The sequence below is a fragment of the Solanum verrucosum genome, unplaced genomic scaffold (genome assembly GCF_900185275.1).
Source record: "Solanum verrucosum unplaced genomic scaffold, falcon-dt-bn FXZP01000280.1, whole genome shotgun sequence".
NCBI lineage: Eukaryota > Viridiplantae > Streptophyta > Magnoliopsida > Solanales > Solanaceae > Solanum > Solanum verrucosum.
In genome coordinates, this window is record NW_026019982.1 from 3,532,865 (window position 1) to 3,548,182 (window position 15,318).

The 15,318-nt window shown below is 35.9% G+C and overlaps 1 protein-coding gene across 1 annotated transcript; it reads left to right on the forward strand.

Moving 5' to 3' along the window:
• Positions 1-5,456: 5,456 nt before the first annotated feature.
• On the forward strand, positions 5,457-5,855 carry LOC125817718 (uncharacterized). Its single transcript, XM_049497266.1, has one exon. It carries the CDS (start codon positions 5,457-5,459, stop codon positions 5,853-5,855), a length of 399 nt encoding a protein of 132 aa, XP_049353223.1.
• Positions 5,856-15,318: the final 9,463 nt, after the last annotated feature.

A 15,318-nucleotide genomic window follows, 5' to 3' on the forward strand; every position in this document is an offset into this window, starting at 1 on the left:
AATAATAAAAGTTTCCTATCATTACACAAGAACTACACTTTATTGCATATATTTCCACCACTTTATGAATTTAGTTATTCTCATATAAATACACATATCTCAAACATGGGCTAATACACACGAAAAAAGGTGAAAGTCGGGTAATTCCTAAAAGTTGGCTTGTAAATGCGAAAATATTCGTGAAAAGAATAGCAGGACTATACGTAATGCTTCCTCAACTCATTACGGAGGTTCTCATATAGTTTTTTCAGAAAAAAATTTCAGGTGCCCCAAAGACGCAAAATCCATGGGCTAATACACACGAAATTGGCGAAAGTCGGGTAATTTCCAAAAGTTGGCTCGTCAATGCGAAAATATTTGTGAAAAAAATTGTAGGACTATACGTAATGCTTCCCCAACTCATTACGGAGGTCCTCATATAATTTTTCAGAAAAATTTCCGGGTGCCCCAAAGATCCATGGGCAAAAGTCAGGTAATTCTTAAAATTTTGCTCGTAAATGAGAAAATGTGTGTGAAAAAACAATGAGACTATACATAATGCTTCCCCAACTCATTACAGAGGTAATATATTTCCGGGGTTTGGCTTGAAACTTCTCAGCTGAAGTGCTTAGTGTGCTACTGGTTTGCGGAATAATGGGATGCTCTGCCAGTTTGAAAGATCATTCCCTGTTTGGGATTTATGACTTCTTTGTCTAACAAAAAAGCATGAACATGTTATCTCTATTGTGACATAACCCAACAACGAGTCGGGATTTTCATTAAGGAGATTCAAAATATAACAAAGTAAACATAGGAAGAAGCCGAGGGAGTCAACATCTTAAAGACACAATCAAGAGATTAGAAGTGTGACATCTCTCTAACAGCTTAAGCTTTTCGACGAGATGACCACACAATTCAGTATTGCACCACAATACATAGATGTCTTGGAATCGAGTCGCACCACCACTCATTATCAAATAAAAACTTTTCACATGCTTGACCATAATAAGGAATCAAGTCTGCACGTGAGAGGACGTGTTGAAGACATAACTTCTATAGCTTCAGTTCCAAATCAACATTTCCTCCTACTTCAGTATGCAAGTCATCACTTCCATGAGTTCCTTCTCGACCAATTTGCACCTTTGCAGGTGGGAAGAACCCGAGGATCGGCTGTTGAACTGATATGCTTAGACCTGAAGGAGGCATATGCTCTGCAGCAGCTACCCGTGGATTAAAAATACATTCGTTAGATAGTGAAATCAAGATAAAACAGCACAGTACAAGAAGACGAATATAAACGTTAAAGTCCTTTAGTCTCACCCGAGAGGGAACATGGTCGAATAGCTGAAGGCATTGTGGGGCTGAATCAGTTAAAGAACACCGATTTACTGCTTCTAAATGTGGCAAAGCTACTGCTGGAGGAGCTAAGCTGAGAAAATCTCCATTTAAAACTTTAGTTTCTTTTACTGAAATTGATAGTTTGGACTTGTTAAGGTTACGGTGTTCTCTCTGTCACCATAGTAATGTAGAATACCGCTAACAATTACAGTATTGCACCTAACCTCATCTTGTGTTTGGATTAACCCTAGTTGAAGAAGTGGCCATCATGACCGGAACCACCACTGGTGGGGACCTCCCACTGGTGGATTTTCCCCCGCTACCCACACAAAAGAAGCCAGACACCCAGCCGTTTACAAATCCTTTCCAATATGCCAATCTGTTGAAGCCAAAGCCAATCACTCCCCCAAAGCTCATTGTGCCGCCCAAACCAGTTATTATCCTTCATGGAGAACCAAGCATTACATGGAAGACTTCGGAGGTGAAGTCTCTGATAATACAAGAAAAACTACAATATGCAATTGTAGGGAAATTCTCATTGGCAAGCCTGATGTAAACGAATTGAGGAGAACAATACCGGGGTAATGTGGAATCAAAAGCGAATGCATCATAGGCGTCCTGGATGCGAGGCATATTCTGATTAGACTAACAACGATGGAAGACTATGTTCATCTTTTATCCACTGTTGCTTTTTACGTAAAGGCGAAAGAAAGTTATTGGCAGATGCGAACTCTTAAATGGGATCCTTGGTTTGAACCAGAAGTATAAACAACTATTGAAGTGGCTTGGATATCTTTTCCAGATTTACCTACAAATTTCTTTGCAAAGGAGGCGCTTTTCTCAGTAGCCAGTGCGATTGGAAAACCCCTAACAGTGGATATGGCTACAAAGAATCAGACGAGACCTAGTTGTGCAAAGGTCAAAATTGAGGTGGATCTCACTGCAAAGCTTCCCCAAAGAGTGAGAATAAATGAGGAAGATGACAATACAGGGGAGATCAGATACAAGTGGATTAAGGTACAATATGATCATATGCCAAAATACTGTAAGGATTGTTGCCTTCAAAGGCATGATGAACAAAACTGTTGGACGCTACACCCTGAACTATATGAGGCAAACAGTGAAGAAGATAAAAAATTAGAGGGGAAAACAAAATCAATACCAATTATGGGAACAGCGGCAGATCAAAGAAGAACTCTGGCAAGTGGGAAAGTAGTGGGGAACAAACAATATCAACAGGAATGGATGGTACGAAGAATAAATAAATACAGGAGAGATAAGAATGGCCATATTGAAGGGGAAATAGATTACTACCATGAAAATGCTTTTGAAACTCTAAGGGAGGAAAAGGAGCACGAAGCTGGTACTGAACAAACGACTAAAGAATGGTTGAACAGTCAATTTGGCAAAGGGAAAGAGAAAGTAGATTCAGAGAAGGAGAAACAACTAGAGGTTGCAGATGCAAGTACAATGCCGAATCAAAGCACGAGATCATTCAAAAAGAACAAGGGCAGGAAGAGTCATCACAATGCACACAAGAAGAGACTTGTAGAGAATCAAAGGACGAGAATGGTAAAAAGAATGAAGGTGCAATGGTGGTATATGGGATGACTAATGAAGAAGTAACCCCATTGGCCATAGAGATGGCAACAGATGAGAGTGATCAGAAGGGAGAAAACGTGGAGGAAAAGGACATACCTCAAAACATAGATAAGGCTGGTAGTGATGGCAATCTATCCCCAAAGCAGATCAACATTTCAAACAATTGGACGCTAGCTATATAGAATTCAACAGACAGGGGTGATCAGAAGGAAGAAGTTATGGATAAAGAGGACATGGATCAAAACATAGATAAAATCGCTATCGAAGGAGACTTATCCCCAAAGCATGTTGGCAGATTAAAGGATACACACACGAAGCAGAAGAAACAAAGTGAGAAGTTTATAAAGGAGGCCCAAGCACTATCTAGGCAATCAAAGAGAACGATTATCAAAAATTCCAAGTATCAATGAGGGCCTTGATATGGAATATTAGGTCGGTAAATACTCATAAGGCGTTTACTAGACTTATTAATTTGCATAAAAGACATCAATATTACTTTGTGGGGCTAATGGAACCATTTCAAGATAGACAAGGGTTAGAAGATTATCGAAGGTTACGGATGCAACATGCTGTCGCAAACTCTAACGGGAAGATATGGGCGTTTATGGATGAGGTAATGGAGTATGAAATAGTGAGAGATGAGGATCAAATGTTAACCCTTAAGTTGCATAATCAAAGTGCTGGAATGGATGTGATGGTCTCTCTAGTGTATGCTAAGTGCACACAGATTGATAGACTAATCCTGTGGGAGTCTATGTCTGATTTAGCAAGTACAAAATGGATGGTTGGAGGGGACTTCAATGTGATATGTAATGAGGAGGAGAAATTAGGAGGTAGACCTGTTACGGAGGCAGAGGTAAGGGACTTTAACTATTGTATAAATGTATGCAATTTGGAGGATAGGGGCTTTAAAGGTAGCAAATACACTTGGTGGAATGGTAGATTGGGAGAGGAATGCATCTTCAAAAGACTAGACAGGGTACTGGGGGATGAAAAGCTGCAAGATGATTTTTCCGATATTAGAAGTGGAGCATATGGTAAGAAGTGGATCGGATCATACTCCTTTATCGATCACTTTCAAAACCAATACAGAGGAGGTGATTAGGCCATTTAGATTTCTCAACTTTTGGATTAAAGAGGAATCCTTCATGAAAGTGGTTAAACATCACTGGAGAGCAGATTTCGAGGGGGACCCGTTTATGATATTCCATCATAAACTAAAACGGGTCAAGAAAGCCTTAACGCAATGGAGTAAGATGACATGTGGTCCCCTATTCATTGTTTGTCAGTGATGAATCCACCAAGTAATGTACTGAACCAGGTCCAAAGAATTATGGCTCAATTTTTCTGGAGTAGCTGCATCGGGAGAAGGGGGAGACACCGGAGCAAATGGAATAATTTGTGCCTTCCAGAAAAGAAAGGAGGACTAGGGCTTCGATTAATGCAAGATGTATCAATGGCGTTGTTCTGCAAGTTATGGTGGAATTTCAGAACAAAGCAATCCTTATGGAGTGAATATATGATGAACAAGTATTGCAAATGTAAAAATCCCAATCTGATTATGTGGAAGGTGGGAGAGGAGGCTCGCAAGTATGGAAAAAGATGTTGCAAGCTAGAGATTTAATAGATCATCAGATCCTATGGAGTCCAAGAAGTGGAACAGCGTCAGTGTGGCATGATAATTGGACAGGATTGGGAGATTTATATACTGTCACGGGTGAAGATATTGAATGGGATTACAGGTATGGCACGATTAAGGAGCTCACTAACCAGGGGGAATGGGATACAGAAGTCTTGGGGACTATTCTTCCTTCCGAATTGGTCTAACATATTATATCTCATATTAAGCCACCTCAGGGTAGTGTGGAGAGAGATAAGCCTTATTGGATGTTGGATACGAGTGGGAAATTCACTGTAAAATCAGCTTGGAACTATATCAGACATAAAGAAGTTCTGAATAGAGTTTACAAATGGATATGGACTAAAGGGGTCCCTTTCGAAATGACCTTTATGATGTGGAGGCTATGGAAATTAAAGATCCCAGTAGATGATAGATTGAGAAGGTGGGGAATTGAGGGGCCATCGAGGTGTTGGTGTTGTGAACAGCCTGATCAGGAGACATTGGCCCATGTCTTTCTCAAATCAGATTTTGCTAACAGGACTTGATCCTATTTCTGTTCTTTTGCAGGTTTTAGCATAACAAGATTACCATTGAGAGAGGTGATAATGTTGTGGTGGGGAGAAAGTAGCAAACAACTTGAAGCCTTATTATAGAGCACTCCCTAGCTTTATAATATGGGAACTACGGAAGAGGAGGAATAAGAGGAAGCACGAAGGAAAGAATACATCATTACAAAGAATCATTCATAATGTTACTAAAAGTATGTACATGTTGATAAAAGTGAGAAGGCCAAGGATGTAAGTAGCAGGCAGATGGCCAGATATGCTAAAACAACTGGAGACAACAGGCTCACAGATGAAGATAACCAAGGTAAGTTGGGATTACCCCCCTGAGGGATGGGTAAAATACAACACAGATGGCGCGTCTAGGGGGAGTAAGTTCATATGGATATTGTTTAAGGGATGAGAAAGGTGATCTTATTAGAGCGGAAGGATTTAATATAGAGAGCACGACGAACACAGTGGCAGAAGCAAGAGCTATACTAGCAGCAAGTAGGCATTGCAAGCAAGAACAGTATCACCACGTAATTATCCAAACAGATTCATTATTATTATGCAAAGTGCTAGAAGAAAAGTGGACATGCCCGTGGATAATAAATGGAATAGTAGAAGACACAAAGGAGAGCTTACTAGGCAAACAGTACAGGTTTCAGCACATAATGAGAGAAGGAAATCAACTTGCAGACTATGTGGCAAACATGGCTATAGAAAAAGGAAATTGCATATTCACAGATTTTCATAGCATGGATGCGTAAGGAAGGAGGCTCATCAACAGTGACAAACTTAACAACCCATACATAAGAGTATCATCAAAGAGGAGATAATGGGGAAATCATTATTGTCCCAAAGAGGAAACATCATTCAGGTGATAGGGAGGGTTGATGAATGGAAGCAAAGAGGAGGAATTAAGAAACTCTATTCGTAAGGAAGTGTTTATAGGCTTAGGGATTGGGCTGTGTCTGATCCTAAATAATCTGTTTTTTTTGTTGTGTCCTTTAGATTTGAGCGATAGGCCCAAATGAGTGATGTATTTTGGTGATTATCAATAAAAGCTTTCAAATTCCAAAAAAGAAGAAGATAGTTTGGACTCTGACAAAGCTCTCGACTTTGACACAACTTCTCTATAAAAATGCCAAAATGACTAATTATCAGGCTCACGAATATTAAGATTAAGCAACTTTCAGGTAAGATATAGAACCTTTTAAGTTTTAAGTGCATTTCCCTCTACTACATTGACTGAGCACTCGTTGCTGCTGGAGGCAGTTTCGTGTGATCTGGATATATGGACAACACAGCACATTTTGCATTGAAATGAAGGGACAGGCGGGTATTCTGAAGAGAACGGATAGGGCATCTTCACACCAGCCATCTATATTACATCAGTAACAAGAAAAAATATAGCTATTCAGAAAAATAGACATCAAATTTATAAGCATACACAACTAAGAAGCCTAGCATTCTATCTTTGGTGGGAGAGTTCATTCATCCCCAAAGAGGCGGATCTAGGATTTGAACATTATGCATTCGAGTTCCCTATTCTACCACATTCCATTTATTTTACTAGTTCAAAACTTGTTTATTTAGTGGATCTTCTAAACACATGTACAGAGTCCGAGAAAAATCTACTAAGTTCGGATGAACCCATAAAGTATGTCTAGATTTACTCCTACATCTCAGACTCTCCAAAATTATCGTGCACCTGTGTCGGATTCTCCAAAAATGCATTATTTTTGCAGGATATTACATGCACCTGGTGACATTTTTGTAGAGTTCAAGCAACACATGGTTTAATAGACACTTAACCTATGTTTCGGCCTCTCATCGTCTCCTATTATATAGGGGATTGATCAAGCAAACTACTAATAGAATTACCTTGACTTCTTCAGGCCAATGGAGTAAATATTTGCAACCAATAGAATTACCTTGTAAATTTTGTACAGATGAGATATTCACCTACAATTTCCAAAATAGCAATTCTCCTCAGCAATTCAAACACAAGAAACAACTAACTATACACATGTTATCCCCAAATACATATATAACAAAAACAACAACATATCTAGTATAATTTCACAAGGGAGGTATGTGGAGGGTGATGTATATGCAGCCTTACCACCTACCTTGTGAAGGTAGATAGATTGTTTCAGAAAGACGCTCGACTCGAGTAAGCATATTAAAAATCAACTACGTAAAGCAAATACAGTAGTGAAGAAACCATATTGTTGAAGAAAAATTAAGAAGAGAACATGCAGCAACAACAAATAACAGCCCAATACATATATATATATCATATATTATTATAAGTGGGAAGCTCTCAAGTTAAAAGTTGAATTACAAAAATACCCTTCAACTAAAAAAAGAGATTTTTTAATAAATGGTTGAATATAATTCTATACTTATTAAGCTTTAATTGTTTTGTATAATAAAATAATAAATAGAAAATAAAAAGAATCAAAGAGACAACGATCAGATCATATTTTTTGATACTTAAAAACTTTTGGTTTTTTTGTGTTAGGAAAAAAAACCCTTTCCTTTCTTCATTTACATTTTTTAAAAAAAAAATAGACCAATAACTCTCTAAATTATCTAACCTTTCCTCTTACCCAATACCAAAAACTGTTTAAATTATCTAATCTTTCCTCTTCCCCAATTTATTACTCAATTAAATCTTAAGTTAATACTTTATATAATTATATATATTGAATGAAGATGAAAGCACTTCCTGAATATACCGTTTCATATTCCTTTTTTGTGCACTTAATATAATTTATATAAATGCAATTATCATATAAGGTAATAGGGCTGCTTCACTTCAGTTGCAACGTAATATTATGATATATTTTTTTCCCTCATTTTATTTTCATTTTTAATTTATTTTTTTATGTTTCATGTCTGATGTAGTGTATTTCTTTGCTTATAACAGGACATTTAGGTGAATACTTTTTCTTCCATATTATTCTCATTTGTAAATCATAAGGTATGTGCGTTTATAATTCATCCCTGATTTTTTAATAATATAGATGCTTTCTTAGTTTGATTCTTTTTTTTTACTGTTTATGGGGTTTCATAATTGGAGTGGTAGTTCCTTCAAACAAATATTAGTAAAAGACATTCCAAATATCGTGAAAAAGACATATTTAGAGTTGATTTATATTGTAAGCACATTTGAATTTTGCATATGATTGTTGTAATCCTCTTTTCTCATTTTCCAATTTTCGATTTCACTCTTAAAAATATAACAATGATTTATTTCCTAATGTAATCACCATTCCTTTGCCTTCTTTTTCATATAGAAGTGATGGTCAATTCATGATTTTATAAAATGAACTACAAATAGTTAATTTAATTTGTAGTTTTAGTGATAAAGTTTGGTTATTTTTTAGAGTGTGCAATTTATTTTCACCATTATAAATTAATTACATATACAATGTAAATTACCTTGGTTATTATTAATTATTTCTATTTTCCATCTTCCTATGTATTAACTTTTCTAATAATCTATTTATCTCCCTTTGCCTCAAAACATTGTTATCAAAATATATATGTTAACGATATTATTTTGTTTCTTTTGTTTTCTACTCTTTACCAAGCTACCATATAATAATTTTGAATTAGGCAATGGGTACACGTACCTATAATAATTATGATTTATATACATCAATTAGATATTTGAGCAATTATTATTTTTATCACTAATAATAACTATTTTTTTTTAGGTGTACACCAAAAATTGATAATAATCCACTAGCTATCATAAGAAAGGTATGTGTTGATCGAATTTATGTGCAATTTTTACAAAACACAATTCACATCCGATAACAACTTCTTGACATGTATGTGATTGTTATAAGGTGGAGGCTACAGTTTCTTAGAAAGAAGGAAAAAATTTTAGAACATGAAATATTTTGAACCTATAAGAGATACTTAAATTATGTGTCGTGACATATTAACAAAACTTTTATCAAGTTGAATACTTGACATATTAAATAAATACATAATTAAAATTGTTCTAATATTACTTTTGAAATTCACTTGATAGCAATATTTTAACATAATGTACCTTCTACTAATAATAATTTTTTATTGAATAGGCTAACCATTCATTGGTTTGAGCTTGTATTTTTTCTCTTCAATCACTATGCAAGTTATCACATAATGATCATCTTCTATCCATCTTAAGGAATACATAGATTGATTAGATTTCTATATAACTTTTGCAAAACATTACTCTCATTCGACAACAACTTCTTATTACGTATGCAAATCTTCAATTTTTGTGCAACTTATCACACACAAATTATAATGTTTTCAAAGTTCTTGTACTAATTAAGAATGAGATACATGGGCAACATACATGTTCAAGTATATATATATCGTCATAACAACTCCACATAATTTAGCATGGGACACACGTGCCCAGGACTAGTATATATATATATATATATATAGCTCCAAATATTTAATGAAGTTGACTTTTTTCTCCTTTGGTTACCCTCCAGTTGTCTGGTATCCATATTGGGATTCGGACAAATTCAGATTCACGCCAAAAAGTCTCACATTGGCAGGTTAAAAACTCCCTAACAAGGGCAATTTCATAGCTAGGGCTCTAACTTGAGACCCCTAGTTAAGTATATATGAAGGGCGTCTCGGGGCATTAAGATCCACTATGCGCAAGTCTGGAAAAAGGCTCGATCACAAGGGTCTATTGTACACAACCTTACCCTGCATTTCTACAAGAGGCTGTTTTGCAGTCACATGACAACAAATTTAGGTTATGCCAAGGCTCCCCTTCTCGTTAAGCATGAAGGAATACTAAAAACTCAATGAAGCTGACTTATACTAGGGAAGTTCAAATTATGCCCAAAAACTACACCATGATGATCAACTTTTTGGTTCACACCTTGACTATACTCACCACTCCACAATTTAGAGCAATTTTCAAGAAATGGGGATGATTGATTTGGTGTAAAGACACAATCTTTTAAAGAAAAATCAATTCTTGATGATGTTGGCATGAATTTGGGGCATTGAATTGTATGAAAAATTGAATCTTTTTTATGTTGTTCCTCTATATATGGAAAGAAAATCCATCCAACACAAAAGATTATTATTTTTCAAAGATACAGAAAAATCTGAGTTTTTTTTGGTAAAACTCCAAATGGAATATGTAGGCATTAAAGAAAATCTAAGGTTTTAGGAGGGAAAAGTTGAATTTCAATGAATTCATTTCATGAAATCTTGCAGGTCATGAAGTCAAGATTGGCTATTTATAAGGGAATTAACAATGAACATAAGATTAAATGTTGTTTGTTCAAATATTCTTTGGTAATACACCGAAATGATATTATTGAAAACATAGTAATATAACATAAGATTAAATGTCAACTCCGAAGGAAATTTAGTTGTTATAGTGATCTATCTATAACAACATCGTTTGTCTGGATATATTTTGGTTGCTACAACAAATGTTGCCATAGAGAACGTATATGAACATAAGATTAAAAATTGGTTTTAATGAAAAATTGATCATTATAGTGAAATGTTATTATAAAGATGAGATGGTCGCAAAATTCGCAATAAGCATAATTTAGGTCCAAAATTTGCAACACAGCCTTAATACTGAACCTAGCAAGATCAGGCAGAACTCAATCTCCATATTTTGTCGAAATGGTTGATTATTACAACTGAAAAATTTAAAAACTCAACTAAAAAGCGGAGCCTCAAGGCTAATGAAAACCTCTCTTCTGTGATCCACATTTCACATTGTTTTTCATGCACCAAGATGCATATGAAGTTATCTACAAACTATCCCTATAAATAATAGGACAATCACTCAAATCAACGTTCTCTATCATGTAAAAGAACTAAATCCCCACAGACACACCTCTAACGCGAGCCTTACTCACCGGGACATCACTAACATATGGAATGGACAAACTTCTATAGCTTCAGTTCTAAATCAACACTTCCTTCTACTTCAGTATGAAAGCCACTTCCACGAGTTCCTTCTCGATCAATCTTCACCTTTGCAGATGGGGACAATCCGAGGATGGGTTGTTGAACTGATATGCTTAGACCTGAAGGAGGTGTATCCTCTGCAGCAGCTACCTGTAGATTAAACACATTCCGGAAGGTAGTGAAATCGAGATCAAAAAGCACAGTACATGCACAAGAATATAAACGTTAAAGTCCTTTAGTCTCACCCGAGAGGGAACATAGTCGAATAGCTGAAGGCATTTTGGGGCTGAATTAGTTAAAGAACATTGAGTTACTGCTTCTAAATGTGGCGAAGCTGCTGCTGGAGGAGCTAAGCTGAGAAAATCTCCATTGAGAGCTTTAGTTTCTGTCACTGAATTCGATGGTTTCGACTCAGACAAAGTTCTTGACTTTGACACAATTTCGAACGGATAGTGCCTCTTCATGCCAGCTATCTATATTACATCACCAACAAACCAACATATGGCTATTCAGAAAAATAGACATCAAATCTATACACATGTTAACACCAAATACATATATAACAACAACAACAACATATCCAGTATAATTCTACAAGTGAGGTCTTGATGTGTACGCAACCTTATTCCTACCTTGTAAAGGTAGAGAGGTTGTTTTCGATAGACCCTCAGCTCGAGTAGACATATACAAAATCAAGTATCTAATGCAATTACAATAACGAAGAAGCCATGTTGAAAATAATTAAAAAGAGAACAGGTAGCAACAACAAATAACACCCCAATATATATATATATATATATATAGAGAGAGAGAGAGAGAGAGAGAGAGAGAGAGAGAGAGAGAGATCTATAAATGTTTATTTACGTGATGTATGGATCCCGAAAAGAGGTGGACCACAAGGGTCTATTGTACACAACCTTACCCTGCATTTCTGCAATAGGGTGTTTCCACATCTAAGCAACTTTACATTACGCCAAGGCTCCCCTTCTGGTTAAATATCATGAAGGAATACTTAAAACTCAATGAAGCTGACTTACAATTGATGTAGAACTAATTTTCTGATACTTTTGACATCTTTGTTGCAGCACACTGGGAGAGTTCAAATTATGCCCAAAAACAACAACTGCATGATGATCAACTTTTTGATTCACACCTTGACTATACTCACCACTCCACAATTTAGAGGAATTTTCAAGAAATGGGGCAGTTTGATTTGGGGTAAAGACACAATCTTTTGAAGAAAAATCAATTCTTGATGATGTTGGTATGAATTCGGGGCATTGAATTGTTTGAAAAATTGAATCTTTTTTATGTTGTTCCTCTAATCTAATCCTCTCAAGTTGAGCAATACCAAGTCCTCTTTGTGGTACTTTTTTTTTCTCATTCATCTTTTTTGATGCTCTAATATTAGCCATTTTTTGTTGTTGACCAACAAATGTTAAGCAAAATTTATAGTAAAGCCAAAGGGGTATCTATATATGGAAAGAAAATCCATCTAGCACATACAGAAAAATCTGAGCTTTTTTGGTAAAACCTCAAATGGAAAAAAATTGAATTTCAATCAATTGATTACATCAAATCTTGTAGGTCATGAAGTCAAGATTGGATATTTAAAGATTCATCTTTTTTTGAAATTTTTATAATATTAGCCATTTTAAGTTCTTGGCCATCAAATGATGAGAAATTTATACTCATTCCGTTTCAATTTGTTTCTATTACTTACATTCCTTTTTAGTCTGTTTTTTTTTTTTAAATGTCTCATTTCATTTTTGGTAATTCTTTAATTTCTGTTTTCCACCTAAAATGTTTAAGATAAGAAGATCAAAAGATATTTTTAATACATTCTACATATCTTTAATTTATGAATATTACAAAGGAATGGTTCCATCAGTGATTCCATTCATAATCTGTAGTCCCATACTATGCCTTATGGTTTCCATTCTACTCCTACTGTCTTAACCTTTTTTTACCATGTAATTCAAAATCCTTATATCGGTGCATTTCACTAACGGAATTCAAATTATAAAGAAGGGCATAATACTTAAACAAACACTCAAACTTGGCCTCAGCTGGCTAGTAAGCACTCCAACTTTGAGTATGCACATCTAGACCCCTCAACTCGTCTCCACTGTGTCAGTTAAACATTCCAACTTACAAAATGATCAACTAGACACCTCCAAAAATTTTGTGCCACACCACCGTCGTGTATTTACAAGATACAATGTGAACGAGTTGGAGTGTTTAGTTGCTAGTTGAGACCAAGTTGAAGTGTCTAAATGTGCACTTCCAAAGTTGGAGTACTTACTTGCCAGTTGAGGTGAAGTCGGAGTGTACACATGAAGAAGCCAAAAGAATTCAATGTCTACTTTATATACATTAAAAAAGTAATTTCGACATTATATATACAATGTAATTTCCAAACGAATCTTCTTGCGTGCCCCTATCGTTGTGATCTTAATAGGTTAAAACTGCAAGCCTTCTGAAAACCACAAGTAATTCTACAGATATTCCAGCCATGGATTCAGAAGAGGAGGCTAGAATATATAAAGCATGAACATTTTGTAGCAGATATACTAAAACATGTGCAGGAACATACCATAGGGAAACTCCTCCGAGAAGACGGTTCGCCTAATCTACCTCCTATATCAAAGTAATATGTTTTTTAATTCTATTTTTTGCTCATGAATCTCATAGTGGGAATTACCTATATTGCTTGGATCCTTCAAAAATAGTGCATTTTGGGAGGACCATCACAGATGTGGCAACATTTTGAGTGTCCAAGCAACATGGGTGAGAATTTCAGTACATAATATGCAATATGTAAACATGTTCTTATCGACGTGATGCAGTCTATTTGAGATGCTGATCAGGACAGAGATAAGTTTGTGTCAGTACCTGAGCGAAAACAACTTTTCATGAAAATAAGATCAAGAAAGTTATATTGGGACAAGGATTACAAAACGGATGAGGTAATAGAAGAATTTGATCTGGATGATGATGGAATGATCAATATGGATGAATTTGTCAAAGGTTTCACAAGATGGATAGATGAAACAAAGGATGCAATGGGTAAAAGATACCATTCCATAAGATCCTTGAAAGATATACTTTCCTAACTAGAAGTGGAGCCTTGAGGGAAGGGTAGAATTCTCCTTCAATGAACTGTATTCTATGTTGCTCGGACTTTTAATGTCGATTGTTGCGTGTCAGATCCTCCAAAATAGCGCATTTTTGGAGGATCTGACACGATGTGTGATCCTTTTTGGAGAGTCTGAGCATCATAGCATATAGATCACGAGTTCGAGCCGTGAAAGCAACCACTGATGCTTGTGTCAGGGTAGGTAGCTGTCTACATCACACCCCCTTGGGGTGCGGCCCTTACCTGGACCTTATGTTAACACGGAATGCTTCGTGCACCAAGCTACCCTTTTTAAAAGTCGATAAGATATACAAAGAGTAGTAAATTCCACTTTGGATTATGCAGATTCTGCAGCCTTGGCTCAAAAAGAAAAGGGAAGAACACGAAATGATGAAACATATTTTCTCAGATATTTTTCAACATGTCGAAAACACTGCAGTGGATCTCTGTACACAGAAGATGGGAAACCAAATATTTCTGCAATTAAAAAGTGAGTAACTGCTTTAATGATCAACTATGTTGCTCGGACTCTTCGAAAAATTATGTCAGGTGCATGGCGGATCGTCCAAAAGTAGTGCATTTTGAAAGATCCGACACGGGTGCAACAACATTTTTGGAGAGACCAAGAAACATAGATTATCAGTAGGCTGAAAAATGGCATATGAAGATTGTAAATATTTAGAGTAATTTTAATTGCTGCATTACAGGTTATTCGAAAGCATTGATCACAACAAAGATAATGTCATTTCACGTACTGAACTGAAAGAACTAATATGAAATATCAAATTTGGTCCTGCACCTTTGGATGCTGATGAAAAGATAGACAGAATCATCAAACAATTTGATGTGAGTGGAGACGAGATGATCAGTGTGGAGGAATTTGTTACCGGATTTTCCCAGTGTCTACACGATGTAGGACATCATTCTCATTTATCACCGAGTCCAAAGATGATATCTACCAAGTAAGAAAAAAGATGAATGTATGTTGCTTCAAAGTCTATAATCCATGAATATGTCCTATAATCTATGAATGATCAGTATAAGAACATATACAGTCAAACATCTCTAAAACAGCGTCCTATATATGTGCGACATTTTTTGGCTGTTGTAGTGAAATGTTG

Coding starts and splice junctions, on each gene's coding strand:
- LOC125817718 (XM_049497266.1), top strand. CDS start 5,457: ATGGCGCGTCTAGGGGGAGTAAGTTCATATGGATATTGTTTAAGGGAT.